Genomic DNA, 26,258 nt, shown 5'->3' with positions numbered 1-26,258 from the left:
TTTTTTTTTTTTTTTTTTTTTTTTTTTTTTTTTTTTTTTTTTTTAATTTTAATTTAGGTTAAATAACACAACTAAATCCAGAATAATAATAATAATAATAATACGTTAAATTTTATTTTAAAAAATACTCTCTAAATTTTCTTTTCAATAATATTTTCAAATTTTAAAAACATTTTAAAATATAAAATATCTCTCTTAATAACATTTAAAAAATACTTTAAAAATTTTATTAATATTCTTTTAACTTTTTAAAAAAATTGAAAAAAACTATTAGTACTATATTTAAAAAATACTCTTATTACTATATTTAGAAAATACCCATAAAATTTTTAAAATATTATTAACACTTTTGACTTTTGTAAAAGAAAATAAAAACAAAATTTTAAGAAAAAATTGTCTATAAAATTTCGTTTTAAAGTTACTTTTTTATTAGTATTTTTAAAAGATTATTTTTGAAATTTTAAAAAAAATTAAAAGTGTTCGTTGAATTTTTAAAATGAAGTACTAACATTATTTTGAATATTTATTAAGACGGAAGATGCGGACTTCCCCATATGTCTCTACCAATCACAAAATTAAAAGGAAACTCGTGGAGTCTTATCTTCTCGTTGTTAGGAATTGTTAGGAATCACGAACCTCCATAATGATATGATATTGTCTATTTTAAACCAATGGTCGATGGAGTGATCTGTCTATTTTAAACCAATAGTCAATGGAGATAATATTTCTTACTTATAAACCAAGGATCTTCCACTCCACAATATTATGCATTTTCTATCTAGATTAAGTGTAGTGTAGATAGTTCAGTTCTTCGGCTTTGGCCTTCGGAACGTGTGGACAAGTGCCAAGTTTTCTCAAGTCCTAAGCTAGTTTAAAACTAAGGAATAAGGTCTAGATCGATACAAATTCAAGCCAGTTTTCCTAAGTTCACTAACAGCCGCAACTCCTACTTTCTTCCATTCCCATTGTAATTGGGAATCCATACTCTTCCAGCTTGAACTTGCACTGTTTGCCACCCTGTCCCACTTTTTTGATACCTATCAGGGCAATAATTATCACAAACAGCTGATATTTGTTCCCATGGGAATAGTGGTAGACGTGGATCAAATCGGCTAAGGTTCTCACTACACCTACTATAACAACTCAAATCCGCCGCTAGTAGATATTGTCCTCTTTGAGCTTTTCCTTTTAGACTTCTCCTCTAGGTTTTTCAAGGTTTTTAAGACGCTAGAGAGAGGTTTCTACGCCCATATAAAGAATGCTTCATTTCTCTATAAAGAATGCTTCATTTCCCTCTCCAACCGACCGATATGAGATCTCACACCTACCACCACAAGCTCTAACATAATTCCAAACTAAATGGGGTAGGCGCTGTCAATATTTTCTAATGCCCTTTCACCAACATTTCCACCACCACTATTTAATGCAAGGCCCACTTCTGAACAGAAACTCAAACTACACAAAGAAAATAATTATTTCAGAATCAATGTCTGTAGGTTTATGGTTGTCGCCCTATCTGTAAACAGCTACTGCCGTTTGCTATGGGAAGGGTGGAGGGTAGCAGTACATAGTTTCACGAATGCGAGCCTGGAAAGCAACCTGGTGTTATTGAACATTATGGCACATGATCCAGCCACATCCAACTATCATGCTTTCGACAACTCTGTTTCGTATGGGTCATGGGATAAGGGTGAAGAAAAACAAAAATTTACAAAAATTTCAAGCTATTCATCAATCATTTAATTTAAGTACAGGGGTTCACCTGTTCGAGTAGGCAAGTGTAGCTTAAGAAAACAGAACTCAGAAATCAACATTCAGGAGAACATCTACTTTGATATAGAAAGTAATTCTGGATGATCAATTCTACATATGTTCAGATCAAGATTGGAACAATGAAGAAAACTGACAGTGTATGGCAGTGATCATCCATGCACAAACATCTGCGTTCTGCAACAAAAACTTTTATTCCTTCGTCAAGAGAACATCCGCCATAACTCCTGCACCTAGGACTACATTAGCGTTAGTGCTAAATACAAGAGTCTCCTTAAGTATAGTGAGGAATTAAAAGAAAAAGTCCAAAAGGCTTTAGTTGCAAAGCTGAGAGTGGTTGAAATAAAATTGAAATCTTGCACGAAACCTTCAAGTGAATATGATATGAACCAAGAGACATCAATCATACAATATGCTTCAATGAAGATGTGAAGAAAATATTGTATGATTGATTCAATGAAGATGTGAAGAAAAGGTTGTCAAAATTATCAAAAAGATGTTTCAATTCATGCTACATTGAAGTATATTGTATGATTGATGTCTCTTGGTTCATATCAGAATATGTGTACGTGAGCAAGGAGTCTTACAAATGTTCAAATTTCAAAAGAGAGCATTTTGAGTTTCGAGGCTCTATGTAGCTAACAAAAGGGATTTGACTTGGTTTAGAACTTCCTCTTTTTACGCAAGGCGTTGCTTGATGTGATATTTCAGAAAGAAATCCTTCCAGTGCAGCAGCACCACCAAATTCACACCAATAAGAAAAGGAAATAAAAGTCAAGTTTATGCCTAAAACTGTTCAGAAAGGACTAGATTAGGCTTTAGACATCAATGGAACTTGTCCCAAACTTTTAAGAACTTTATGACAAAATGGGCACTAGAGCTGCCACAAATCCAATTTTCTTGACAAACTCAGAGAGTTAAGCTGGCGCACAAACTCCGAGAGGTGTAAACAAGGGAATCAAGAAAACCAATCAAAACCAACATCGGCCGTCAGCTTGAACCACACACATCGGCTGGAGTGGCCAGTAAATGCCTTTCCAACCAATTGAAAAAACAAGTAAATAAATTTAAAACCTGCTCTGCACTTCTGCATCGTTTGGCTCCCTCTTACCTTCTGTTTTTTTTTTTTTTTTTTTTTTTTTTTTTTTTTTTTTTTTTTTTTTTTTTTTTTTNGTTGAAAATATTCACCTTAGTTTTCTTTTACGTACTGGACACCCTCCCTCTCATTTCTCAAATCTCAACCAGCCCTAACTCACTCAGGCCATGCCGCATGCCTCCGACTTCAGCTCCCTCTCAATCCTCACTAAACATCCACAGCGCAGCTCTCCCTCTCAGTTCTCACTCTCAGCCCTCTAACACTGACTCTTACTCTCTTAATTCCAACTCATGCATTAGCCTTCATCTCAACTTCACTCATTCTCATCTTATCTATCAGTCACCATTGAAACAAAGCCAACCAAACTGACGGGTGATTAGACAATTTAAATAGATCGCCAGAAGCCATCATCAATTTACACTATGTGAAAACCAATACGCCAGTTTATGGCATCAGTTTGGACCCAAAACCACCGCTAACCAATTGTTATGCACCCCTAGTTCTTTCTCTGAGGTTTTTTGTTGTAAATGTACAAGCTCTATAAACAACAATTAACCTAACCAACTACAGCAGCTAATCAAAAACTGAATCACATAGCCTAGCAACACAATGGACACACAAACTAGCTTAAATCTGCCATCATATTTTGGGGGAGCAGAGAAACAAAGCACTTTCGATGAAACAGACAATTTTGGAGATTTGGGGATCTTTCAGACCACTTGACCTTGCTAATGGAGTGCCTGGAGATTTTTATAATCAACCTCCGTCAGCTTTAAAATGAGTGTTACCACAACTCCCTTGACTTGGAGATTATCTTATTATTAATATGTATGCACTGGGTTGGGGTAGGGAAGGGGAGTATTGAGGGTTTTCGGGTGGGTGGAGACAGAATTGGGCTCTAGTATCTTTAGATTTCTTATGGTACCCTTTTCTTTTGACGTTTCCAAGTTGAGTTCATGAGCTTCTTATGTGGTGTCGGGTGAATCACTTTCCTGTGGCTGTCTCATATCCTGGGCTTCCTCCACGTCATAACCTCAGGAGTAAGGTTTTCTGGAATCTGACTCTTGAGAGAATTTAAAATTGTTTGTCTTCTTGGAAAGGACTTTTGTTCCCTGAGAGAGGTATACTTACCCTTGTTTATGCAGTTTTGAGTGGGGTTAAAGTCTATTTCCTTTCTCTTTTTAAAATCCTAGTGTGGGTTAGTAAGGCAGTGAAGAAAGATCTTGAGGGATTTCTCATGGGAGGGGGTTGATAAGGGGAAAGGATCTCATTTAGTTAGTTCTGAAGTGCTTTGTAGCCTTTAGAGTTGGGGGGTTTCGTCGTTAGTGTAACGCCCCATGCCCAGGATTCAAACCAGGATTTGGAATCCAAATCGTAGCCCAGGACTCAAGCGTCACAGTTGGTAACCTAAGGTACCAAAATGAGGCTTTGTTGGCTAAATGGATGTGACATTTCTTTTAGGAGCCTAATGACTTGATAGGGAGCTGTTGGAAGCTTTTGAGTTGCTAGTTTTTTGGGGGGATGCCCATGTCTTTCTAGGGAAAAGAGGGACTTCCACTTTTGGACTCCTAGTCCATCCCAGAATTTTCTTGCACCTCTTGTTGTTGCTTTTATATGCCCCCTCTCTCATCCCCAATGCCGCTGTTCTCGTCGCTTTGGAGGGCTAAAATCCCAAATAAGATCAAGTTCTTTGTTTGGTACGAGAAAGTCGACACCCTAGATTGTGTGGAGAGGCATTCTTCTCTCCGTTTGGGACCTCAGTGGTGTTCCCTGTGAGAAGCATTAGAGGAACTTGACCATCTTCTTTGGAGTTGAGGGATTCTTCTTTTTTTTTTTTTTTTTTTTTNTTCTTGAAACACACACACACACACACTGAACCTCGAGTATCAAAATCAACATTTTGTAATCGTTGCCTACGACTATTTGCAAGCATTCATTTCAAATTCAACATTCTCCAAGTCCAAGAGATGGAACAACTACCCATCAAGAAAGAGGATTGTCCTATGAGCTCCATACCCCAAACTTAAGATTCTCAAAAACTAAAAAAAAAGTAATAATAACGTATAAACATGTACCAGGAGATGCAGTTCTAAAAAATTATCAATGAGAAGCGGCGGAGAAATTCTCCACAAGTTTCTTGTCCCTACGTTCCATGGCAACGTCCCACATATCATTACCGATGTGCTTCGGCTGCAAAACAAAAAAAAAAACGAACAACATATAGAGATCGTTGATCGAAACTGAGAGAAAGGGGATCCATTGAGCAAAGAAGAGAGGAAGAATCAAAATTAAAACAAGTACAGAGTTAATTACCCGGCCATGCGCGGCTTTGTGAATATGATATTGAGCATTCCCCATTATACAGAGCATTCCGGCGATAATTCCAAGAGGAAGTGCCGCTTCCATCCATCTCCATGCCATTTTTCTCTCTACTGTAAAAAATTCCGGTGTCTTCCGATGGCTGCTCGAGCTCGACGTTATATCTCACAAGGTTCATGGGCCTTGAATTGGGCTTGGGCGAGATCCAATGGCCCATTGTTTAATGGGCCAATGTTCGAAGACGGCCCAATAATTTTTTTTTTAAATCAATTATTTAATATTATTTAAATATTATTTTTTTCCATTCACAATGGCACTCTTAAGGCAACGTAACACTGATTGTGCGACACTTGTTCTAATTCGACCATAAGTCAACCATGTGAAAATTAAACTTTGTAGACAATCTTGACGAATGATTAAGTCTCGAGTCACGTTTGTCAGAAAAAAAAATATTTATAAAACGAGCGATAAAATACATTTGAAGCAGTTTGAAATACAGTAACATTCTCGAGCTGTTTATTCTCGATCTTGATATTGTTCTCGAGGTAGGACAAAACAAAGAAGAGAAGCTCTAGCTTTCTTTAATCCTAAACTCGCTTTCCACTCGAGAATGAATGTTGGAAACTCTTCGATAACATGTCCCTTTGAGAGGGTAACCATACCTTGGTTGTGTCGGTTTAGTATCGAGCTCTTTAAAGGCATTTCTTCATTCATTCATGCCGGTAGTATTGTTCGTCCAATTCTTTGTAACGGTCGACACCCTAATATTCAACACGATTATCACTATTTGTACGTCTCTATTTACATATCACAATGGGACATGTAGCACAGTGTCGTGATATTCTTTGAACTTTATCTCGATGCAATCAACAATGTCGTAAATATACGATTTTTGTCTCGATGTTCGGGTAAGATAGCAAGAAGAAAGACGTTTTTTTCTAATTTTTTTTTATGGGTAACCGTAGCTTTATGGTAAGATGTCGAGGCATGTTCGATAAAAAAAATCAAAATTTTAATATATAATTTTTTATTTTTTTGAAAATTTAATTTAATTTCTTTATATATATATGCAAAAATAAAAACCCTAAAAATTAAAGAAATAATTTCTGCAAAAGAAAAAAAAAAAAAAAAAAANCGACGACCATTAACAATCATAGATTTTCCACATTTCAGCCTCCATATTTACAGGCATCCACCCTTGTACTCCTTAGCTCCGCCTCCGCCTCCCTCGTCGGAGCTCTCCTCATCCACCGTCTTCTCCGGCGTCATCGCCGCCTCAATCTTCCAAAGGCCCTTCTTCTACTTTCCAATCCCCAATTCTCTGTATCCGTCTCTGCTCAGAGCAATAAACACAAAGCGCTATGTCAGGTATGTACAGTACCAATTTCTCCCCGGCAAGAACTGCTTCGCCTCACATCAGAACCACTCCTGATGTCGAAAGGTACCTCCTCTGATAACCCACTTTCGAGAATTTCCCTTTCTTCTTATTTTTGTTTCATTTAGATTTTTGAGTTTGCTCAGCTTGATTGAGTTGATTACTCGCTGATTAATTGTTGAATAATTAATTCTCCTTTCATTCTTTGTTCTTTAATCTCTAGTCAGTACTTGTCGGAGCTTCTGGCAGAGCATCAGAAGTTCGGCCCCTTCATGCAAGTTCTTCCGATCTGCAGCCGACTTTTGAATCAAGGTACTGTTCTTCTCTGAATTTTCGGTGTTCTGAATATCCTTTTAGTGTTTTTGAGCTGCTTAGTTGTTGTGGAGATGTGTATTTGTATGTTTAGATCGGAACAGCTGGTGGGTTTTGAGCTGCGTAACAGTGATTGCTCTCTTTGTTCTTGAGTTTGGCTGTTGAATTGTGGATATGTTAGTGATGGATCATTTATTTCACATTCTACACTCGGGTTTTAATGATTAATCATCCTTTTTAAGTTTGTTTTTTTCTTGTTTTCCTTGTTTTCCTTGTTTTCCTTGTGTGCCGAAGGAAGAAAAATGTGTGTTGATAGTAATTTCATCTTATCTTTGATCATTTGTCATTTATTGTTTTTTCTCCCTTCATTACTTGAAAAGTAGAAATGGGTTGTTTTTTGTTTCTTATTCTGTGTTAGCCTATAATAAAAAAAAAAGATAAGTTAGAAATGTTTCTAAATAAATAAGAATGAGAGTTCAAAAATATTATGCAATGCATATCCATTTCAAAACAAAGAGCAAGCAAGACAAATCAGTGCGTGAAAACACAATCGAACGAGCTCTTTTGTATTTGATTCAATTGATTCAAGCTGAGGGCTCGTGGCACTAGGCGTGACTGTGTGTTCGTATTTGTTGGGAAATGTCAAGTTAATCTTGTTGACTTTCATTTTTTTTAGAACTAAGCAGACGCTTGCGTATTGGTAGCTTTGGTTTTGACTTGTGGTTTCTTGCCTTAGCTAACTTAATTCTTCTAAGAAATGAGGTCCAAAGCTTTATACATACCCATTCTGGTGGATTTTTCTTCTTAAATTTTTTAGAGATATATCTTGTTTACACTGATTTATTTTACAAAAAAATCTCTTCTGGTGTATCACGCTCATTAACAAATATACCATTAATAGACCAACATTGTCATGGCTAAGCATTTTCGAGTTTTTCTGTTATTCCAGTTTGAGACTAGAAGAAATGAAAGTTAAGCCATTAAGTTTGGTTTAGAATGTTGTAACAGTCAATATTTGACCTACTCATCAGTGGTGGAGGCTCAAATTCATGTAGACAATCTGCCCTTTGTTATATATATATATATATATATATATATATATGCACTGGATCCATCCGGCCCGGAATCCAATGAACCGATGGTTAACCCTCTTTTTTTAGTGATTGCCATAAAGAGAGAAGTTTGCGCTTTTTCCTTAGAAGAAAGGTCCTCAAAGCCTCTTCATTCCAATGAGAATGATGAAGAATCCAATAGCTCCTCTTAGGACCCACAATCATCGAGATTTGAGAAAGATTTGAAATCGGTGAGTGTTTGGGTCAGGTTGTGCGCACCTTGACTAAACTCACTGGACAACCGCTTGACTCTATTACGTTTAGTTGACATGAAAACTTGTAGGATATTTAATATTAAGAAGGTGGCCACTATGGATTGAGTCCATGGAGGTCAACCATGATGGTTTTTTGTTAGTCACTTATAAGTTAATAAGATCTTAATCTTTGACAAGAGAATTGAAGGATGTGTGTTGAATTTGGAAAATCTTTGCAACTGAAGGTTAGCCACTTAAGGTCATGAAGATCTGCAGTAGCTTAAGAAATCAATGCGTCGGAAATATGGTGCTGTTAATAGTTTTATATGCCTTTACTGGGACAAGATCTATTCTTTAGGTTGTCTTTGAGTTCTTAGGTTAAAAGTCGGTGCGACTTGAACTTCTGGAGACCTTCTTGGATTATTTTGCAAGTAATAATCACGCAATGTTCTAGGGGTCGAGCTTCAACCTCTATTTAAATTGCCAAATAGCGTATTAATGAACGTCATCTCGCTCTTAGTCCCTTCCAAATTGATCTTATTACAAATTACAGTTTTTCCTACTTATTCTTGTTCTCTGTAGTTAATGCACAAACAGATTTCTATATATTTCTGCTTTTCAATTCCGTCCGTAACTTCTCACTGCAAGCACTTTCAATGCAGAGATATTGCGGGTTTCTGGAATGATGTCCAACCAGGGTTTCTGTGACCTCGATAGGCTTCGGCATAGAAGTCCTAGTCCAATGGCTTCTTCGAACCTTATATCTAATGTTAGCAGTGCAGGTTTGAGTGGCTGGAATGGTCTTCCTCAGGAGGTAACTACTGTTGCAAAATCGAAACTTATTTGTAACTGGCTCCTGATACTTGTTGATCTCATCATTTTGAGTCCAATTTTACTATCTTTTGATATAGAGCAAACATATGCCATAGTTATTACTTGATAGATTAAAGGTAACAGTGAAATACCCCCTCTGGATTAAGCTTGTAGCTTTAGGGAAATCATTCTATTTTGTTGGTTCTCAATAAGGCAGTTTCATGTTTCTCAATTTGACTGTGTAGTAATACTATTTCATATACTTATTGAGATTTTGTATTCTTTCATTTCGTCTCAATGAAAGTTCGGTTTTCAAGTAAATGCACGTTATTTTACATAAAAACAAATATGTTTCCACAATCTGTTTTTTCTCGACGGCTGTTGACCTGAAAGATCTTGAGACTTTCTGGAGTCAAAAACATGCGGCAGTGTTTTTGATTATGAAAAGGGTGAAACTTGCCTATGTTAAGATCTTATCGTCTTGAGCCCTTCACTAGCATTGAACATCCAATCTGGAAAATAATATCCCAATGTCTTCCTTCAAAAATAAAAGAAGTGAGAGAGAATTTCTTTGTGAGATCGTTGGAGAGGGGAACGAAGCATTCCGTATAAGGGTGTGAAAACCTCTCCCTAATAGACGCGTTTTAAAACCGTGAGACTGACGGCATACGTAACGAGCCAAAGCAAACAGTATCTACTAGCGGTGGGCTTGAGCTATTACAAATAGTATTAGAGCTAGACACTGGGAAGTGTGTCAGCATGGATGTTGGGTCCCTAAGGGGGGTGGATTGTGAGATCCCACAACGGTTGGAGAGGAGAACGAAACATTCATTATAAGAGTGTAGAAGTCTCTCCTTAGTAGATGTGTTTTAAAATTGGGAGGTTGACAACGATACATAACGGGCCAAAGCATATAATATCTGCTAACGGTGGACTTGGGCTGTTACATCCTTTGACTTATCCAAGTCCGATTGTGATAGTACATACATTTTATTACTTTTCACTTGTGTGAGTTGGTCAAAAACTTCTTTCACCATTCTTGAGGATGATGTCTCACACTGGTTGCCCTAGTAGGTTCTCAACTTTAAAAATCAACTGAAAGCATCATCTATAAGACTGAAGAGCAGCCGTTTAGATGAATGCAAAGAGTAAAGATATAATTTATCATGCATTTATCCGTTCAAGTATGTGTAACGAATCTAGATAAACCGAACGTTTCTTGCAAAAATTGGCCTCTTACTGCATCGTTATTCAAGATAATTACAAGAACACTTGAAGAATGTTTCAACTACATACAGATTACATTATGAAAATGTTTTTCCAGGTTATTTCTCTCATTTTCAATTATTTCCTCTTCGTTTGTAATCCCCCGATCGTTTCCCAGTCCTTATATATGCTCATATAGAGAATTCTATTATGTTAATTTGTGCTCTGAACTGTTATTCTTAGTTTGTTTTTAAATCGTCTTAAGATGCTAGAACCTTTTGAAATATACAGCAGAGGTTAAGTAGACCCCCTGGGATGACAATGGACTGGCAAAGTGCACCTGCAAGTCCGAGCTCGCTCACAGTAAAGAGGATTCTACGTCTGGAAATACCCGTGGATACTTACCCCAATGTAAGTTCTGTCAAGTATGAATGGCGTTCTGTTTGCTGCGCGAACACATAAAAGGATGGACATATTAATACGTGAAGTTTCTGTTTTTTGTGGACGTCAGTTCAATTTTGTAGGGCGGCTTTTGGGACCTCGTGGTAATTCCTTGAAACGGGTGGAAGTTACTACAGGTTGTCGTGTATACATTCGAGGGAAAGGGTCGATAAAGGATCCAGACAAGGTATTATAACGATATTGCAATTTTGGTTTCATTGTATGTTATCGATATTGATTCACATGATGGGTCTATCACGAGTCGAAACTATTGAATACATATTTTTTCTTCTCTCATTGGATTGTTGTTGTTCAACTTTTACATTGTAAAGGAAGAGAAATTAAGGGGACGACCTGGCTATGAGCACTTGAACGAACCGTTGCACATCTTGATTGAGGGGGATTTACCAGTCAATATTGTTGATATAAGGCTCAGACAAGCACAGGAAATTATTGAAGAACTGCTCAAACCTGTGGTACGTTTTCAACGTTGGATTCTTTCTCGAGTGCTTTTATCACGTTTTTTGTTCTCAAAAGTATCATGTTTAGATAAGTGTTTTTTTGTTACCTAAGTAACTATCACGGATGTTGAGGATTGTTGGGGGAGGAGTCCCACATCGACTAATTAAAGGGTTGATCATGGGTTTATAAGTAAGGAATACATCTCCATTGGTACGAGGCCTTTTGGGGAAACCAAAAGCAAAGCTAGAGAGCTTATGCTGAAAGTGGACAATATCGTACCATTGTGGAGGGTTGTGATTTAGTCATGCCCTTAACTTAGTCATGTCAATAAAATTCTCAAATGTCGAACAATGAAGTTGTGAGCCTCAAAGGTGAAGTCAAAAGTGACTAAAGTGTTGAACAAAGGGTGTGCTTTGTTCGAGGGCTCCATAGGCCTTAGGAGAGGCTCTATTGTGTACTTTGTTCGAGTGGAAGATTGTTGGGAGAGGAGTCCCACATCGATTAATTAAGGGGTTGATCATGGGTTTATAAGTAAGGAATACATCTCCATTGGTACGAGACATTTTGGGGAAACCAAAAGCGAAGTCATGAGAGCTTATGCTCAAAGTGGACAACCTTATACTATTGTGGAGGGTCGTGATTTTTAACAACGGAAGCTCCTTAAAAGCCCTTTTAAGAGTGTAGAACGAAATAGTAAAGCGATTTGCCATCAAGCCATTCAAGGGATTATAATCGTACTTTTGCTGAACTTAAGCATAAAATTTAGTTGCAGCTTATTCACTTGTTTACTTCACTTGATTGGAGACCTTATGGTAGTTTACCTCCTTATGCGCTCTCTTTTATTTGCCCTTATATTCTTTCACTTTTTCTACTTTCGGTTACGGTTACGGTTACGGTTACGGTTACTCATCGAACAAAGTTGATATTTCTTTCAACGAATGATCGAACAAACTTCTGATTCTTTCGACATCTGAACCATCCATTTGCAGGACGAGAGCCACGATTACATTAAGAGGCAGCAGTTACGCGAACTCGCAATGCTAAACTCGAGCTTCCGAGAAGAAAGTCCAGGACCTGGTGGTAGTGTTTCTCCATTCAATTCAAGTGGAATGAAACGTGCCAAAACAGGTCGTTAAGCGCTCACATCAATCTCTACCCTAAACAATTTCCACCCCAGTCCAGAAATTCGGTCACTCGTATACCTCAAAGTGAATCACAACCAACTGTGTGACATTGCTACAACCACGAGAAAGGGGAGAGCCTAACTCGAGTTCCCGGTGAGCGTTCTGCTGGCTTTTTCTGTGTTTCTTTAATATTTTTGACAGAAAAGACTTGAAAAAGAAAATAAAAGAGAGGGTAAAAGAAAACAAAAAAAGTGTTAGTATCTGTAGGGAATTCTCATGTTGAGTGTAGGTTTGAATAGGTCAGTTTTTGCAACAAAGTTATATATTCATTGGATTTATTCTTGTGTTAGTGACTGCTGAGGAGTGTGTAGTTTCTACATTATTGATGAACAAACATGAAGAACATTAGGAAGTGATGATGTTGTACTGTTTGATATCTGTTAGGGTATTGTATGCAATGTCAATGTCAATTATATTTTTGGTGCTACTCAGTTTGTGTTTGCTATCAGTTTCATAATAGATTCTTCCTTTTTGTCTACCATTTTGTGAAAAAGTTGCAAATATATGCCTTGATTACTGACAATGTGTTCTTTGACTGACTTTTCGGTGTCGGGTTTTCGATATGCTCCTCTTTGGTTTATTCTTTCGAGTATTAGGGGTGTAAGTGGGTCGGTTTGGATTAGTTTTTGTATAATGTTGAAGTTGAACTGATATATCGGTTTGAGGAATATGAAAAACTGTAATGACCCAGATCCACCGCTAGTAGATTTTGTCCTCTTTGGGCTTTCCCTTTCGGGCTTCCCCTCAAGGCTTTAAAACGCATCTACTAGGGGAAGGTTTCCACACCCTTATAAATGGTGATTTGTTCTCCTCTCCAATAAATGTGGGACATCACAATCCATCCCCCTTCGGACGATAGTATCAGAGTCAGACATCGGACGATGTGCCAGCCTTCTTGCTGTTCCTCGAAGGGGGGTAGGCACGAGGCAGTGTACTAGTAAGGACGCTGGGCCCTAAAGGGGGGTGGATTTGGGGGCGGTCCCACATCGATTGGAGGAAGGAAAAAGTGCCAGCGAGGACGCTGGGCCCCGAAGGGGGGTGGATTGTGATGTCCCACATTGGTTGGGGAGGAAACTAGAATAAAATTTCAAACCAAGCGATTCCTAGAGAGTAGCAAGGTTTGGAACCCTTTAACGGAAACTAGAATGCACGTTTCTCCATAAGCTTAGAAGCAAGTCAAGCGGTAACAAAATCTATATCTATTGAGTTCTTGTTTTGATTATGATCTTGTTTTCTTTGATATGTGATATCCGATGCTTTTTCTTTCTCAAGTGGGTATGAGATATCCCATATGCGATGCGAGATGCGCTTTCCAAACATGTTATGTTACTTTATCTCTCGGTTCTTTCTGTCTTCCTAGGTTGCCTTTTCTTTTGTAGGACTTAAAAGGGACTCTCATAGCCATTTTTCTTATTACATCGTTTTCGATCATAGAATTCCAGCCTGAGGGGTCAACCAGGTGGCTTCTACGAGGAAAGTTACAAATTTCTAAGCTTGTGTATGATAAGACAAAGTTACAAATAGAGTTCTATTTTGCTTCAAATTTTATTTTCAAAAGAAAACAATCTAATTTTGGAAGTATATAAGAAATGGTTTCGTAAATATATATATATAAAGGAAGAACGTATTTAATTTTATTTTAAATTTCTAGTGTGAACATACGCTTTCTAAATTATTAGATAAACAAATTCCACATGTTTTAAAGAAAAAAAAAATAGAAATTAAAAAAGAAAAAAACTAAAATATAAATTATAAAATATTAAACAAATTTATATTTGCGTTATAAAAAAAAAAACCATATATACGAATGATAAGTCAAAATTAAAGTTTTATTTGGTTACAAATTTTATTTTCAAAAGAAAACAATCTAATTTTAGAAGTTAATAAGTAATGGTGTTGAAAATTAATATATATTGGACAAAATAATAATAATAATAATAATAATAATAATTTTTTAACCAAAAAGAAAAAAAGAAAAAAAGAAAAAAAAAGCTCCGACCTGCCGGATTCGAACCAGCGACCTAAGGATGGCTTTGGAATACATTACCACTACAGTCCTCCGCTCTACCAACTGAGCTAAGGTCGGATTTGATGAGCCTAATCGGTTAATAATATTTAATTTAAATATTTTATCGTTAGGGTTTACAGAGAGAGAGAGAGAGAAAGAGAAGGAAAAAGCGAAACGGAGATTTAACTGCTGACGATTAACGCCTCTTCTCTATATATATACATTCCTCACTTCAACAGTACCGTTCTTCACCCGTTTCCGCCACCAACTCCTCCCTCCCTTCTCCTCTCAATTTTTGGCTGCGTCAATTCACCTCCTGTCGTGATTCTTCTCTTTTTCAAGGTAATTCCAGTCTCCCATCATTTGTTTTCGTGTGTTTTATGTTGATCGTGTGATCCCTGTTCTGTATTGCCTCTTTCTCCTCCATTTTGATCCATTTTCCGCTTCAGATCTGGTGAATACTTGTTGAATTTTGTTGTTTTTGTTTTTCTGAATCTGTGTTTGTTGTTTGTTTTTTCAGCTTTCAGGAATTGGGTGCTTTTGTTTTTTTGAGGGATTTCTTTTGTGGAACTATGGCGTCCATGGCTCAGCTGCATTGCTCTGTTCGTCCTAGGGATTATTATAATGTTCCCCGTAGTCATGCTTATAACGATCCTCCGGCTTTCTCTTTTCTGTCTAATTCGTCGGCGGTAGAATCGAGGAGTCGATCTCTTTCTCTTTTTAATGCGGACTTAACGAGGTCTAGGTTTTTGGTGAAATCTGAACTCTCTCTTGCTGGTGGCGACGGTGGAAATGGCGTTGGCCGCGGTGGAGGAGGTGGCGGCGGCGGTGGTGACAGTGGTGGTTGGAGCGATGATCGGGCTGATGGGGATGATTCGTCGAGTTTTGGAGTGTTTGGATTGTTTCTTCAAGGGTGGAGAACTCGAGTTGCTGCGGATCCACAGTTTCCTTTTAAGGTACTCATGGAGGAACTGGTTGGTGTGAGTGCTTGTGTTCTTGGAGACATGGCGTCCCGCCCGAATTTCGGTCTCAACGAGCTCGATTTCGTCTTCTCCACCCTTGTTGTCGGATCTATATTGAATTTTACTCTCATGTATCTGTTGGCTCCCACTGCATCAGCTGGTGTAGCAGCCAAACAGCTTCCTGCAATCTTTGGAAGCTGCCCCACGAGTCACATGTTCGAACCCGGTGCTTTCACGGTCTTAGAACGATTGGGAACCTTGGTTTACAAAGGAACCGTCTTCGCCACGGTTGGACTAGCAGCTGGGCTCGTAGGAACGGCACTCTCGAATGGCTTGATCAAGCTGAGGAAGAAGATGGATCCTGAATTCGAGACGCCAAACAAGGCACCTCCCACATTGTTGAACGCCATGACATGGGCAATTCACATGGGGGTCAGCAGTAACTTGAGATACCAATCTTTGAATGGACTTGAATTCGTGTTGGCCAAGGGGCTTCCCCCTCTAGCATTCAAGAGCTCCGTGGTGGTGTTGAGATGTTTGAACAACATTCTCGGGGGAATGTCGTTCGTGATCCTCGCAAGGATGACGGGATCACAGAGCGTCGAGGAAGCTAAGCCAGCAGCACTGGATTTGGACGCCGCTGATACTAAAGAGAAGCTGTTGGAAGGGGATAAAGATGAGGAGTTAAAGTAAGGTATGGTATCATTTTTGGCTTTGTTTCCATTGTTAATATAAGCTCCCAATGCTCTTTGACTTAGGGATCAGTTTGCTTTGCTTGTAACAATAAGAAGCTCAAAGTGTTGTGAGATCTCTTTATGAACTGTTAGGTATTACTATGAGGCTTTGCTGATAGTTTTCATGGAACTCGAATGAGTTTGTTGGCCAAATGTGTCTATTTTTGCTTGAGCTTTCTCTGGGTTAGAGTTGTTGATGCACATCAGACTTCTTCATCACTAATTTGTTCATAAAGGTCTTCTGGATTTGGGTTTTTAATGCTTACTCTGAATGTTTGTTTTAAGTTTTAAGGCAATAAACCCTTTTTTTTTTTTTTTTTTCTTTGTTTCTGTACAAATCTTTTAGAAGATTAAGGCTAAAATTGAGAATTTCAAAGCCCAAGTTGAGAAAAAAAAAAGAAAAAAACTCAAAAGATTATGAACTATTGTACTATCTAACAACCACACCGAAACAACGATAGAGTACACTTGTTCTGATCCAACAAACAAGTTAGTAGTAAAAAATTTGAACTTTACAGACGAGTACACTTGTTCTGACTCAACAAACAAGTTAGTAGTAAGAAATTTGAACTTTACCGACAATGTTTGTGTATGACTTCCTATAACTATGGACAATATACGCATTGACTTTCTATAACTATGGGCAATATACGCATTGGACGAAAAAAACAAATCCAAAGAATCCATCTAAAATACAAAGATGTCACCTATGGCAACTAGTCAGCCTTCCTTGTCACTACCCTTACATGTCCTTGCTTTTACCTAAAAACATTTTGCCAAAACGGGTTATTGACTTTGATGCTATATCCGCAAAATCCACGTAACATTGATGACGTTCCAACAAACTTTAANTGCTTTGCTTGTAACAATAAGAAGCTCAAAGTGTTGTGAGATCTCTTTATGAACTGTTAGGTATTACTATGAGGCTTTGCTGATAGTTTTCATGGAACTCGAATGAGTTTGTTGGCCAAATGTGTCTATTTTTGCTTGAGCTTTCTCTGGGTTAGAGTTGTTGATGCACATCAGACTTCTTCATCACTAATTTGTTCATAAAGGTCTTCTGGATTTGGGTTTTTAATGCTTACTCTGGATGTTTGTTTTAAGTTTTAAGGCAATAAACCCTTTTTTTTTTTTTTCTTTCTTTGTTTCTGTACAAATCTTTTAGAAGATTAAGGCTAAAATTGAGAATTTCAAAGCCCAAGTTGAGAAAAAAAAAAGAAAAAAACTCAAAAGATTATGAACTATTGTACTATCTAACAACCACACCGAAACAACGATAGAGTACACTTGTTCTGATCCAACAAACAAGTTAGTAGTAAAAAATTTGAACTTTACAGACGAGTACACTTGTTCTGACTCAACAAACAAGTTAGTAGTAAGAAATTTGAACTTTACCGACAATGTTTGTGTATGACTTCCTATAACTATGGACAATATACGCATTGACTTTCTATAACTATGGGCAATATACGCATTGGACGAAAAAAACAAATCCAAAGAATCCATCTAAAATACAAAGATGTCACCTATGGCAACTAGTCAGCCTTCCTTGTCACTACCCTTACATGTCCTTGCTTTTACCTAAAAACATTTTGCCAAAACGGGTTATTGACTTTGATGCTATATCCGCAAAATCCACGTAACATTGATGACGTTCCAACAAACTTTAATTCGACACCTGTGCAATAACAATAGAACTAATTGGACATGTCTTTTCTCGTCACTTTATTGATGGTTAATACGGGTTGTATGATAGGATATTTATATGTCAGTTAAGGTAGAGCTAGCTAGACAATCCTAATCTAAGGTATGCCATGAGCTAATAACCCACTTTGAAAAGAAAAGTGGTCTTGATTTACAATATCTTAGTTTTTTACTGAGTATAATGCTCAATCTGTTTTCAAAGTAAAGGTAAGGGCCTAATCCTTCTCAGTCTTTCACCGATAATAAAATACAACCAAAAATTTTAAGGCATTATAAGATAAGTCAGAACCTATTGTATACAACAAGTTTAAACATGTGCCTGCAGTGATTGGCCCCTTCCCTTGCAAATTTGAGTGAAAAGCACAGCCATGAGTATTGCTTGCTTGAACTGACGTGGGAGCTTTTCAATTTACCTGCAACTCTCAAATGTGTATTCTGTTGCAAACTATGTTGAAATAATTACAAAGGTGAACACGAACACGGTCGTGTTCGTCATCGAACAGCCTCTGGTGCAGAATTGCAGTAAGGTGTGTGCAAACAAACCAACTTGGTGCACATCAAACACAAAATAGAGAACCCCAGACCAATCACAAGTCCACTGCTACTCTTCTGTGTATCCAACCGCATTGCTCTCTTGATTACACTTCCGAAGCTTGGAAGTAGCCCTCCGCAAGCCAGCACCATCACATGATCTAACCCGCTGTAGTCGATACCTGCGAGTATTGCTCCAATGGCAGAGATTGGACCGACGAATCCAATGAGCGCTGCGCTCATGAGAGATCCATGCCAGCTATCAGTTGCTCCGAATATACAACTAGCTACTGCTACACCCCGGGGGAGGCCGTGCAGAGAAACAGGGAGAACCATGTGACGACCAAATCCATAAGCTTTCGGGGCAGCAACTCCTAGTGCAAGCCCTTCGGCTAAAGCATGAAATGCAACTGCTCCACATGATAGGAAAGACTGAAGGGTGTGCACACTTACTGAAAAATTGGTCGACGCGGGTAAATCATTCACCGAAGCTCTTTTCTGGCCAGCAAGCTTCAGCAGACTGGAACTTGAGAAGTGGATGAACGAAGCGCCTAACATTAGAAGCGTTACAAGAGGGATGAAATCCATTTTTGAAGAAAAGAGTAGCTGCAACGGTCGCCAGGCACCGAGGATGAAAGCAATTCCGGAAGCAGCACCCATGAGGAGGGCATGCTGAAGATGGAAAGCAAGAGTGAATGCAACAAGAACAAGGCCACCGAGCAGTGGCCCGACGCCAAAAAGTAAGGAAACAAAGAAGCCAGAAACATCTTCTGAGCTGAAACACAAAATATCGAATCGATCAAATTGAAGAAAATAGTAATGAAAACTATAAAGACGAGTCTGTTGCGGAAAAATCACGATAAGCCAAAATTTTACACAAAGATAACAATAAGCTTATGACATCGTTCGCAGAACTGAGCAGCAGAATCACAAAAAGAAAGTTCTAGCATAATTTAAACAAGCACAGGAATCAAAAAAAAAAAAAAAAAGGTAGGTCCCAAAGAACTCACTTGTATTCATGGGTGAAACTTTGGAACAATGTGCTTAGAGCTTCCATGAAAGCCACAGAAAGTGTGGCTGCAGATGCAACTTGTGATGGTGAGGCTTCCTGTAACCACAAAGCAAAGAAAACCAAAATTACTAACCGACTTCAAGTTATTCCAATTTTCCCCAATTTGAATTTAACACAAACTTTTTAAATAAATAACAGAAAAATTATGACAGTACAAACACCAGATAATTTAGAGTAACAATAAATTTGTTCAAGAATAGGCAAAATCTAAACATCATCGCGGAACGCCCTAAGTACACGCACACTTAAAACTTCATCTCAAGAAATAAAAATAACAAACATTTAAAAAGAATGTCACAAGAGTGACCATATTTCGTCTATCGAGTCATATTTCGTCTAACGAGGCATCAGAAGCCTCACTCTTTGCATGTGCACTAGGCATCAGGAGCCTCAAGCCAGTTTCAGGTGACACCAGGAGTTTTAAGTAAACGAGTTTTCAAGTTCGGAGGAGATCGAGTTCAGGATCTTGTAGAGCTAAAGTATCTCCAATATTCCGAAGTCCTTACCACCCCGACACCCCTAGATAGTTCTATTTAGAAGAATAGATAAATGTAAATCCGTTTTAAGTACGAGAACTTAGACCCCTTAAATTTTCTCAGTCTACCTTCAGGTTGATAGGGGAAAAAATGAAATTGAGGATCTTAAAGCTGGGACTACCTTAAATGCATCCGGAAGAACTTCAGCGATCACCATCCATATCATACATCCAGCAGCAAAGCCCGTACAGAAGGGAAGGAACTTATTAAATGCATCAGCACATATGAACGAAGGAACTGCTACAATAGGCTGAGACATTGAAATTGCAACAGAGTTAAAAACTCAAATTATACAACAAAACTGTATACTTTCTATCATATTTACTAGGATCCATTGAGATGACATGTAGATGACTGAGATTAATCGATTAAACATATAATAAAAATAAATAAAGAGAATCCCATCCAAGAACAAGCATTGATAATGTTATGGGCTATCCACCATGCCATCCAAGCACATGAGCCTCTTCATTATGAAAAATCAAACCAGTGTTTGGATGATGCATCTGGCGAGAAATGATTGAGCATACCCAAAAAAATTGCTCCAAAACAAATCCACTAAGCTGACTGTGGCAACAGATGATGTTGAAGGCTAATGGAAACATAGGGATTGTCTTGTGCTTTTGAACATACGAATTCTTGTTTACATCGCATAATGTTCTTTTTAATCAATCTCGGATACCTTTTCCTATGTCGAAACGAAAGAGGAGGGAAACAGCTTAACAATTTATAAATGCAATACCTGAGGTAACGACGTAATCACACTCCATAACAAGGCATTCTGCGGTGAGACACCCCTTGAGGCAAGAACCATACTCACAGCTAATCCCTCAGGTATGTTATGCACGGCGATAGCTAAAGTCACCAAAAGACCTTGAGAGAAACCCTTTGACCCCGCAAAAGAAACACCGACACCAGAGCCCTCACCAAATGAATGAAGAGTCATTATCCCAATTACAAGAACAACTTTAGTTGCATCCGCACCTTTTATATCTAACATACTCACTTCTCCATACTGTTCAAGAAACTGAAAATCAACAAATGAAAAGAAGAAATGAGATCTGGATGTCGTAGTCAAATGATCCGGAAAATAAATGCATAAACACAGGGGTTAAATACAGATTAACGTTAAATATGCTATGAAAACGATGAGCCATGAACCCATGATCCTGTCTTATCTTACATAAACAAAACAGCATAGTTTAGACTCCTCCACGAATAACTCGTGGCAACAAGTAAAGAACGCCCAAGAAGCAGCGACTGAATTTACAAGGTAAAATCTCAAGGGCAAGGATAAACTATATTAAGTAGAAAGATCAGGGCTACTACCTTCTTACAAAGCCAAATAAAAATTCCACCAGCTAGAATCCCAATTACAACCCAATTGCCGGCACCATGTTCTTGCCCTTCTTGAATAAGATCAAAGCTAGCAGCCAACATCACCCCAGAAGCCATTCCATTGCATAAACCAGCCCACTGTGGATCAAGTTCCACAAAGAAGAACGGAACGGCCCCTAAACCAGTGGCAGCAGCCATGGCCAATGTAAATACCGCAACAGTTGATACCGATACTCTGCTCCCTTCTTTTCTCTCATGCAGCAAGTACTTAGCATCCTCAAAACCAAACACATTCTCCGTACCAGAGCCATCAATAACTTTCATTCCTACATTTCTATCTGGAGCGGATATAATCTTTTGCGAATTACCATGTTCGAGCTCTGCTATAGCAAGACCACAGAACAATACGGACAGTAGAGAAAACAACAGAACTTGCTTATAACCAACTGCCATTTTTTCGCTCAAGCAGATTTCACACAGTGATTACAACATCATGAATTGGATGGATGAACAGCATTCTTCTCACAGATAATTATGAACACATATTTGTCAATCTCCCAAGCACCAGATCGAACAGTCTCACTACTTCACCACAATCCGAAAAGCGTTTCAGACACTGTTTCCAAGTCAAAGAGCTTATAGCATAAGACTTCCACGAGCAGGCATCGTTCAATTCAAACTTTTAAAAATAAAATAAAATGAAACCCCACCTTTTCTGGTTAGATTAAGACTAAGGAGACGCCTTTGCAGCTATGCTGTGAATCAAGGAATGATCATAAGAATGAGAATTTGCATTACATATTAAAGAAAGCTAAAAAAAAATGCAAAAGTTTTCCAATTGTTCAACAGAAATACAACTATACATCAAATGAACACACCATGAATGGCATTCGCAGATCCAATTGTTCTGACAATTTTCAAAACTAGCAACAAGGAGAGTTGAAATAGATTCCCCTAAAAAATAGGCAATCCAATCGGCAATGCAATTTTATGAACTTTACATCAAAATCTCCTATAAATTCGCAAGAAATCTTCTCCAAAACCCAAATAAAACAACACAAAGAAAGTGCGGGACACAATGAGAAGGTCAATAACCATCGCATCGAAAATCACTTCCACGATTTATAAGAAGAAACGGTCTACAGGATAAGCAATGGACGGCTACCACAAAGTCAACCACAATTCCATAATTAAAATTACCAAAAACAAACAAGAATTTGATCAAATTCCTAGAAAATTGAACAAAAGCAACGCCAGAATCAACCAATTCCGCGATCAAATCCCACCAAACAGAATTTCCTAACACGATCGAGGCATTTCAAGCAATTTAAGACGAAACATCGAAAAACCCATTGAAAAATGACCAAAGAAGGAAACAAGGGCATTGAAGCATTCTTGAATGAAATTGAAAACAATGAACACAATGCAAACAAAACCCTAAAATGATGAAATCGAAACAAAAACAGACATGGGAATTACAGATGAATCAAAAAATGAAAAAATTAACAAGAAAGACAGAAATGGGAGAAGAAGAAGAAGAAATTGAACTTACGAAGAAGATTTGGGGAAGAACAAGGCGCTCCCCCAGACCTTAGAGACTTGGGGGAATAAGAAATGCAGCAGTTTTGTTTAGGTGGTTGGTGGAATAACAGGAATCTTCACCTCACCGCCGATCATAAATTGGAAGTAAAACAATGGCTTCAAAAATTTTAATAATTTATATTTTAATCACGCATAAAATTTAAATATCAAGTCATAATATATTACTAAAAACTACACAAACGCTAATTATTCTTAATTTTCATAATAATTTTAAAGATAGAATATAGTTAGATGGTCAAGCTGGTCGAGTTGATCCGACCAAAAACAAATGTCACCTCTCGACCAACTCGATTTTTTTTATTTTTTAAAAATTCAACCTAATTCAACCAAAAGAAATCTACTGATTTTCGTGTAGTTGGATGGTCAAGCTGGTCGAGTTGATCCGACCAAAAAAATGTCAGCTCTCTGACCAATTCGATTTTTTTTATTTTTTAAAAATTCAACGTAATTTAACTAAAAAAAATCTACTGATTTTTAAATAATTCTAAAATTAGAATATTAAAATAAAAGAATAAGATAAGAAAGAGAAACAGCCAATTGTTTTGGTCCAAAACAGACGACTCAGCCAATTCCACCTGTTTGCCATTTTTTTTTTAATTATTTGAGTTTTCTAAATTATTATTATTTTTAAACCGAATAAAAATTTTAATTTGTATTTTAATAATTTTACATAATTAAAGACTTTCATAAATTATAATATTAAATTTTATTATTGGTTAAAAGTGTTAAATTTTAATTTCAATATTAACTATATTAACTATTTACGACCAAAGTATTCAATGTATAATAATATACTTTCGTCCCGTTTGTCACAACTGCATTTAAATGAAATAAAAATGAAGATAAATACGACAACGATTTCTTTAGTTCAAATGATTCGAATTTCTAATTTTCTTGATAGAGAAGATAACGTATTATATTATTCATATTATACTCATGTTTAGGGTGGTCGAGACCAAGTGGGAATCAAGAAGCCTTATCAGTCCCTATAACTGCCTCCATTTCAATCTTCATTATCGTTAAATTTTCTATTTATTTTGGTAGTATTTCACTGTGGATAATTTTTTCCAATCATTAAAAAACAACTATAATAGACTAAGACATCACATAGACTAACGGAGTCGGTGGTGCGTCATATCTATTTTTTCAAAATAATAATTAAAATAAAATTTATACCCTCAAATTTAATAATTAATTATGTCAAAGTAATGGTATAAATACAATAATTAATATATTATTATAAAAAATCCGAAGAAACCCTCCATTTGAAGGAGGCCCATTAGGAGACAAGAAGGGAGCACTATAAGACAAAAGAAGGCCCATTTGAGTGTATTCTAAGACGTTGAGGATGAGGTAAGGTAGGGCAAANAATATTTACTAGTCATAATACATTACTAAAATCGCTAATTATTCTTAATTTTCATAATAATTTTAAAGATAGAATATAGTTGGATGGTCAAGCTGGTCGAGTTGATCCGACCAAAAACAAATGTCACCTCTCCACCAACTCGATTTTTTTTTTATATTTTAAAAATTCAACCAAAAGAAATCTACTGATTTTCGGGTAGTTAGATGGTCAAGCTGGTCGAGTTGATCCGACCAAACAAAATGTCAACTCAAAATGTCAACTCTCTGACCAACTCGACCAAACAAAATGTCAACTCTCTGACCAATTCGATTTTTTTTATTTTTTAAAAATTCAACTTAATTTAACTAAAAAAAATCTCCTGATTTTCAGGTCGTTTAAATAATTCTAAAATTAGAATATTAAAATAAAAGAATAAGATAAGAAAGAGAAACAGCCAATTGTTTTGGTCCAAAACAGACGACTCAGCCAATTCCACCTGTTTGCCATTTTTTTTTTAATTATTTGAGTTTTCTAAATTATTATTATTTTTAAACCGAATAAAAATTTTAATTTGTATTTTAATAATTTTACATAATTAAAGACTTTCATAAATTATAATATTAAATTTTATTATTGGTTAAAAGTGTTAAATTTTAATTTCAATATTAACTATATTAACTATTTACGACCAAAGTATTCAATGTATAATAATATACTTTCGTCCCGTTTGTCACAACTGCATTTAAATGAAATAAAAATGAAGATAAATACGACAACGATTTCTTTAGTTCAAATGATTCGAATTTCTAATTTTCTTGATAGAGAAGATAACGTATTATATTATTCATATTATACTCATGTTTAGGGTGGTCGAGACCAAGTGGGAATCAAGAAGCCTTATCAGTCCCTATAACTGCCTCCATTTCAATCTTCATTATCGTTAAATTTTCTATTTATTTTGGTAGTATTTCACTGTGGATAATTTTTTCCAATCATTAAAAAACAACTATAATAGACTAAGACATCACATAGACTAACGGAGTCGGTGGTGCGTCATATCTATTTTTTCAAAATAATAATTAAAATAAAATTTATACCCTCAAATTTAATAATTAATTATGTCAAAGTAATGGTATAAATACAATAATTAATATATTATTATAAAAAATCCGAAGAAACCCTCCATTTGAAGGAGGCCCATTAGGAGACAAGAAGGGAGCACTATAAGACAAAAGAAGGCCCATTTGAGTGTATTCTAAGACGTTGAGGATGAGGTAAGGTAGGGCAAATACAATGAATCTATTATATATATATATATATATATATATATATATATGTATATATATATATATATTTTTTTTTATCTATTATTGGATATTCTAGAGAATTCTTTCAGATAATCTGATCATTACTGTCGGTTCGGTAAATCTTATCGCATTGATTTACACATTCTAAATAACCGTTAAAAAATATATATTTATTTGATTTTCTAATTCTATAATTTAAAAAATATATTTAACTAAATTCTGTAAATCTTATTTGTAAATAATAGTGGTTAAAATAATATATTTATTTGATTTTCTAATTCTATAATTTAAAAGATATATTTTACTAACTAAACTCGGTAAATCTTATCACATTGTAAATAACGGCCAATCTATTAAAAAAATATATTCATTTGATTTTCTAATTCTATAATTTAAAAGATATATTTTAATTATTTGAGTTTTATAAATTATTATTATTTTTAAACCGAATAAAAATTTTAATTTGTATTTTAATAATTTTACATTATTAAAGACTTTCATAAATTATAATATTAAATTTTATTATTGGTTAAAAGTGTTAAATTTTAATTTCAATATTAACTATATTAACTATTTACGACCGTTCTAATATATATATATATATATATATATATATATATATATTAAAATACATATATATACATATATACATATTAAATTTTTCTATATTAAAATACATATATATACACATATATATTATATATGTATATATATATATATTTTAATATAGATAAATTTAATATGCATATATATGTATTTTAATATGTATAAAAAAATTTATATGACCGTTCTAGCATATATATATATATATATATATATATATATATATATA

At 36.1% G+C, this 26,258-nt stretch overlaps 3 protein-coding genes and 1 non-coding gene across 6 annotated transcripts in view; 2 read left to right on the top strand and 2 right to left on the bottom strand.

Moving 5' to 3' along the window:
- The first annotated feature begins 6,320 nt into the window (after positions 1-6,320).
- LOC111782213 (KH domain-containing protein At3g08620-like) lies at positions 6,321-12,711 on the top strand. Of its 2 annotated transcripts, none has more exons than XM_023663038.1 (7): positions 6,321-6,626; positions 6,784-6,872; positions 8,841-8,992; positions 10,489-10,608; positions 10,709-10,825; positions 10,971-11,114; positions 12,090-12,711. In XM_023663038.1, the coding sequence occupies exons 1-7, from the start codon at positions 6,547-6,549 to the stop codon at positions 12,234-12,236; spliced, it is 849 nt and encodes a 282-aa protein (XP_023518806.1). In that variant the 5' UTR covers positions 6,321-6,546; the 3' UTR covers positions 12,237-12,711. The 2 variants fall into 2 exon arrangements, with proteins under 2 accessions (XP_023518806.1, XP_023518807.1); XM_023663039.1 differs by having other exon boundaries at positions 6,326-6,626; positions 10,492-10,608.
- Positions 12,712-14,277: 1,566 nt separating this feature from the next.
- Positions 14,278-14,370, bottom strand: TRNAY-GUA. The gene is made up of 2 exons: positions 14,334-14,370; positions 14,278-14,313 (listed from the first exon to the last, which is right to left on the bottom strand). It is a non-coding gene; the product is annotated as a tRNA-Tyr (tRNA).
- Positions 14,371-14,514: 144 nt separating this feature from the next.
- The window catches only part of LOC111781229 (protein RETICULATA-RELATED 3, chloroplastic-like), a 13,005-nt gene continuing 1,261 nt past the window's right edge, over positions 14,515-26,258 (top strand). The window contains exons 1-2 of one of the 2 annotated variants that reach the window (XM_023661710.1): positions 14,515-14,634; positions 14,813-15,985. In XM_023661710.1, the coding sequence (XP_023517478.1) occupies positions 14,865-15,947 (1,083 nt within the window). In that variant the 5' untranslated portion in view covers positions 14,515-14,634; positions 14,813-14,864 and the 3' untranslated portion in view covers positions 15,948-15,985. Of the gene's footprint in view, positions 14,635-14,812; positions 16,248-26,258 lie in introns of those variants that run through there. The other variant, XM_023661709.1, reaches the window with a different exon arrangement.
- LOC111781228 (putative zinc transporter At3g08650) lies at positions 17,820-22,837 on the bottom strand. The gene is made up of 7 exons (XM_023661708.1): positions 22,722-22,837; positions 21,880-21,924; positions 21,161-21,785; positions 20,574-20,858; positions 19,953-20,081; positions 19,234-19,331; positions 17,820-18,998 (listed from the first exon to the last, which is right to left on the bottom strand). Exons 3-7 carry the CDS (start codon positions 21,620-21,622, stop codon positions 18,185-18,187), a joined length of 1,788 nt encoding a protein of 595 aa, XP_023517476.1. The 5' UTR covers positions 21,623-21,785; positions 21,880-21,924; positions 22,722-22,837; the 3' UTR covers positions 17,820-18,184.

The sequence above is a fragment of the Cucurbita pepo genome, chromosome LG19, assembly GCF_002806865.2.
Source record: "Cucurbita pepo subsp. pepo cultivar mu-cu-16 chromosome LG19, ASM280686v2, whole genome shotgun sequence".
Classification (NCBI taxonomy): domain Eukaryota; kingdom Viridiplantae; phylum Streptophyta; class Magnoliopsida; order Cucurbitales; family Cucurbitaceae; genus Cucurbita; species Cucurbita pepo.
Note: the sequence above shows the minus strand (reverse complement) of the source record. Positions and strands in the feature narration are given on the sequence as shown.